At 43.9% G+C, this 4,995-nt stretch overlaps 1 protein-coding gene across 1 annotated transcript; it reads right to left on the bottom strand.

The window, feature by feature from the left end:
• Nucleotides 1-558: 558 nt before the first annotated feature.
• Nucleotides 559-3,736, bottom strand: LOC147991727 (uncharacterized). The gene is made up of 4 exons (XM_087538784.1): nucleotides 3,602-3,736; nucleotides 3,413-3,469; nucleotides 1,059-1,209; nucleotides 559-983 (listed from the first exon to the last, which is right to left on the bottom strand). Exons 1-4 carry the CDS (start codon nucleotides 3,734-3,736, stop codon nucleotides 559-561), a joined length of 768 nt encoding a protein of 255 aa, XP_087394910.1.
• Nucleotides 3,737-4,995: the final 1,259 nt, after the last annotated feature.

A 4,995-nucleotide genomic window follows, 5' to 3' on the forward strand; every position in this document is an offset into this window, starting at 1 on the left:
TGGTTTTTCCTTCGTCGATGGCTATTTTGCAAGCATCGACGCACAAGGTGGGCGCTTCACAAACACGTACAAAATGCAGCCGCCAGCGCCAGCCGCTTCTATATGTTGATATGCTCAGCGCCCAAGCGTTGGAGAATGGAGATGGCCTTAGGGCCAGTTCTTTTGAGTTGTGCTGTGGAAATAAGCTCAAGATAAGCTGTTGTGGAAATAAGCTCCAGATAATAAGCTAGCTAGTTCTTTTCAGTGCCAGTTTTTTCAGCTTCTGTGTGATATGATCAATGAAAAGTCTGTAATACCCTTGGACTATACTGTTGTTTAGATCAAACGATATTGCGCTATATTTTTTATCATTGTTGCCCATATGAACATAAATTTGACTGTAAAACACCACAACATGTTATAATCAAACATAAGGAAGATCATTTTGTCGCATACGAATGCCATACATGCATCACTGTCTCATGTAGTATGAGTTCTTGAGAATAAGTATTGAATAAAAAAGATCTGTAAATTATTACAGGGTTATCCCAACAAAAGCGTACACCCTAGAGCTAACCATTAAAGGAGAACACTTGTAGCAATCACATCACGGATGGAACCCATAGTACCATCATCAATGGGTGCATGGTGATGAGAAAGGCTCTCTTCATGAGCATAAGATCCACTCTCAACCATGTCAAAATGTTGATCACTTAGTTTGCTCTCACGAATGAAGTTATGAAGACATGCGCATGCAGTAATGATCTTTGTTTGCGTAGCAGGTTTGTACCGTGTGATGCCGAGGAGGATTCTCCGTTTCATCTTTAGAACACCGAACGATCGTTCGATGACGTTCCGTAGTGATGAATGTATATGATTGAAGGTCTCATATCTTCCTCGCGGCGGTACTTGTTGGAAATCTGGTACATGGTAGTGTTGTCCTTTGTATGGTGCTAGATATCCAACTCTGTTTGGATATCCAGAGTCAACAAGATAATATTTTCCTGCATTGATAATAGAGATGACCAAAACTAATTAGTTCACGCAAAACATTAGAGGAGAAGAATGCATGTACATACTGTCCGGAGGGTGTGGAAAATAGGAATATTCAGCTTGTGCATCATTGAGTACACGTGTGTCATGAACAGATCCAGGCCATCCAGCAACAACAAATGTAAATCTCATATCAATGAAAGTTCTAAGACCCACATTATCCCATTGTGCTTTCATCTATTTTTCATCATGTCAATAAAAAAGAATTGGAAGAATTAATAACAATATCTAGAATGCTTTTATGGTAGCAGTAGCTCGTTTAGATCAACATGAAATCATCATACTTCAGCAGTAGTACAATCAAGATGAAATCATCATCCTTCAGCAGTAGCTTACAACTAATATACATGATTTTTTTTGCAAAAAAATCAGAGGAGCTGCTCACCTTGGTGGCTCACAGCCAGGAGGAGGGCAGGGGGAAAGGGGGTCGCCGACCGCCGGAGATGGGCGCCGTTTGCCGGAGAGGGGCCCTGGGCAGACCTGGCCAGGCGCTGCTCCTGGACAAAGGGGACGGAGGGGATGCGGCCGAGGGAGGGGTCGCGCCCGTGGGAGTTGGGGGGGGGGGTGGAAGATGCAGCCCTATCCACATGCCATCTCGCTGGCCTCGTCGTGGTCCAGAGGATTGGAGGACCGGCAGCGACGGCGGCGGCGGTGACTGGAGGAACCCTAGGCGGAGCGGAGAACAGAGCAGGAGGAGTCAAGCGGGGGGGGGGGGGGGGGGGATCGAGCGCTGCTGTCTTTTGCGACCGGTAGTTCTGTGCGGGACTGGGGGTGGCAATATTGATGTAATAAGATCAAACTAGAGGGGCACGTGCCTATCAGTACTAGGAAAAGGCCTACTAATGGCGCACCAGTTTTGCCTACTAATGGCGCACCGCTGGTGCGCCATTAGTATCACGCCACTAGTATTTCTTACTAATGGCGCATCACCGGTGCGTCATTAATATCTGGTATACTAATGGCACACCAAGCAGTGCGCCATTAGTATAGAACACCATGCGCCATTAGTATGCCTCCCAGGGGGCCATATTTAACCATGTGCTTTGGCATACTAATGGCGCACTGTTGGGTGATGCGCCATTAGTGTGATTATAACAGTGCGCCATTAGTGTCTTGTGTGATGCGCCACTAGTATGAATATTAGGGAATTTTTTTCATTTCTGATATTTTCACAGGTTAAAAAATATTAGAGATAACATACAACACAGATCTGCTTAGCTTACATACAGGGGGCCATATGTAACGATGTTACCTGCGTCCACCAGATCATATCCAATACACAAGTTTCATCATATATACATACATAGCCAACACATAGTTCCATCGTTACATATTACAAAAGTTTCACAATGTTCATTCAACACCGTTATCCATCAATTCACAAAAGTTTCACATTGATACAAAATAAAAACACAAATGGAAAAGAAGCACTTCATCCATGCAAGCTTCCGTGAATTAAATCAAATCTGCAAAATGATAAACAAGAAGTTAGAAGAAGAAGAAGAAGAAGAAGAGAAGAAGAAGAAGAAGAAGACTAGAAGAAGAATAAGAAGAATAAGAAGAAGAATAAGAAGAAGACTATAAGCTTATTATGTAAACTTGATCATTTTGTGCTAACATAAGTAATTTTGGAGCTAACCTATAGGAAACTAAGCATATAAGCTCTAAGTTAGCATATTAGAGCCAACTTAGGTAAAATGAAGCTAACATATGTCATTTTGGATAAGAAGAAGAATAAGAAGAAGACTATAAGCTTATTATGTAAACTTGATCATTTTGTGCTAACATAAGTAATTTTGGAGCTAACCTATAGGAAACTAAGCATATTAGAGATAAATAGGTAACTAAGTATATATATATATATATATATCATTTTGGAGATCTGACATACCTGACATAGTTCAGTCCTCATTGTTCTTCTCCTTCTCCTTCCTTAGCCTCATGCGCCAAGAGCAGCGAGGCGGTGGAGGCAGCTGTGGGATGTAGTCTTCTGCCACAATTGGCGTGGTCATGTCGCCCAGCTGTGGGATCACCGGCGCCACCACCGATGCGTGGTAATTGTCAGGCACCAGCACCATCGCGAGGCCACCCTCAGCCACCACCATCTCTTGCCCATGGTCAGCCACCACCATCTCTTGCCCATGGTCAGCCACCACCATCTCTTGCACCTGGTCAGCCACCACCATCTCTTGCCCTTGGTCAGCCACCACCAGCGCTAGGTCATCCTCAGCCTGATGCCCATCGTTATCCTGCAGCTCCTCATCCCCACTCTGCTCCTTTTCTCCCCCACTCCAGTCCGGATCATCCTTCTTGTTGTCTTCGCTGCTTCCAGAATCGCTGCTGCTTTCGCTAAGGCCAGAATCGCTGTTGCTTTTGCTACAGCCATAATCACTGCTGCTTTGGCTGTAGCCAGTGTCGCTGCTGCTGCTCCCATTGCCTGTCCAAATGCAAAATGACCGTTAACAATCGATGTGAGACAAAGCCAAATGTAGAGGAATAAGAAGAGGCAGAACGCACTGGCATCTTCGTCTTCAGCGTAGCGCATGCGACACATAGTCTTGTTGAAAACCTTCACGATGAGCATTGTGGCGTCATCGTCGTACCTCAAGAGAAGACAGTACCCAGTCCGCAGGTCGTAGGCACTGTAAAACTTCTCCCAGCCACGGCACAGGTACATGTGGCCCTCCTCGATCACCAACTCCATGTCCCACAGCCTGCGAACCCCCCTGCTGGCCTGTCGGAGCTTCACATTATCTGGCGGATCTTCACCCAGCATCTTCATAAAAGCGTCAGGCAGCCTCTGCAATTTGGGACAAGGAGTGATGTAGCAAACAATAGAGTTATCATAATGAGATTGGTGAAGGGGAGATCTCTCGTTTTATATACCTGCCTCGTGGCTGATACTGAAGAAGAAAGTATGATAGTGAAGAACTCGAAAGCATCCAACTCGTACTCCGGTGAGGCAGAGCGGCGGTGGCTGCTTCCCCCCATCTCTGATAAGCAGCAGAAGAGACCAATTAGTACCCTTACAACATTATAGCAGCATAAATTTTGAGTAGAAGATAATCAACATTATTCACAAGTACCCCATATGTCCTATTTTTAGCAAAGTCATGCTAAAATTCACGGAAAATTTCAGCATGACCTTTGCTGAAAATAGGACATATGGAGTACCCGAATTTGCCGGAACAGAAGTTAATCGACATTCCGGCAAACTCAAGGGCCTCTCGGGGTACCTGCAAAATCATTATCCCCGCATAATGAAGTCGCCAATGGCTCATTCAGAAGATCACAAGTAGCATCATCACAAGTACAACATCATGACAAGTACAACAGTAGTAGCAGTGAATACAGGCATAACAGCAGCGGCGGCAGTTAAGAAAAAGTTGCCGAAGCTTGTAAAACTATACTGTCCTAGAACAAATAAGCTGGCAGTAGGTCCATTGGGACTCGTTTAAATGCAGAAAGTCTTGTTTTGGGTTCAGTTTACATTTCAGGTCAAGACTTTTTCCATGTCTCCCTCCTCTTGCTCTTTTGCTTTTCCCAGAGAATTATTGGTACCAAGTACTACTACTACACTTTTTTACTTTCATCGATTTAACACTTGTCTCTCTGTTTATTAAAGCTGTTGTTTATGTGTAAACTACCTCTGTTTCTAGGCAACAAGAGTTATCATCAATGCTTTTTGATTTTATTAAGTACCTTCAGTTCTGAGCTTTAAATGTCAAAAGAGCTTCACAGAATCTTGAATCCTCCAAATCACTCTTAACAGTTCTGCATTGCACAAAGGCAGCAATGAGCCAATGATATCAGTAGCAATAATAGGTGCTTACATTCTCATAACGTCAGTATTAGTTAACCAAAATTGAACCTACAGAGTTCTAGTACAGTGAGTAACTCCCAATTCTTTTAATAGAAGCACAATTAACAACAGAATTAAGGAGTCTAGGACAATGCCACCAG

Source organism: Triticum urartu, chromosome 1A (assembly GCF_056163025.1).
Source record: "Triticum urartu cultivar PI428250 chromosome 1A, HENAU_Tu73, whole genome shotgun sequence".
Classification (NCBI taxonomy): Eukaryota; Viridiplantae; Streptophyta; class Magnoliopsida; order Poales; family Poaceae; genus Triticum; species Triticum urartu.

What these genes read in the sequence shown, in the direction of transcription:
- LOC147991727 (XM_087538784.1), bottom strand. Translation starts at nt 3,736, where the DNA reads ATGGAGTTGGTGATCGAGGAGGGCCACATGTACCTGTGCCGTGGCTGG. An exon ending in CCACAATGCTCATCGTGAAG is followed by an intron (nt 3,470 to 3,601) that starts GTTTTCAACAAG and finishes GCATTTGGACAG; the next exon opens with GCAATGGGAGCAGCAGCAGC. An exon ending in TTTTCCACACCCTCCGGACA is followed by an intron (nt 984 to 1,058) that starts GTATGTACATGC and finishes TTATCAATGCAG; the next exon opens with GAAAATATTATCTTGTTGAC.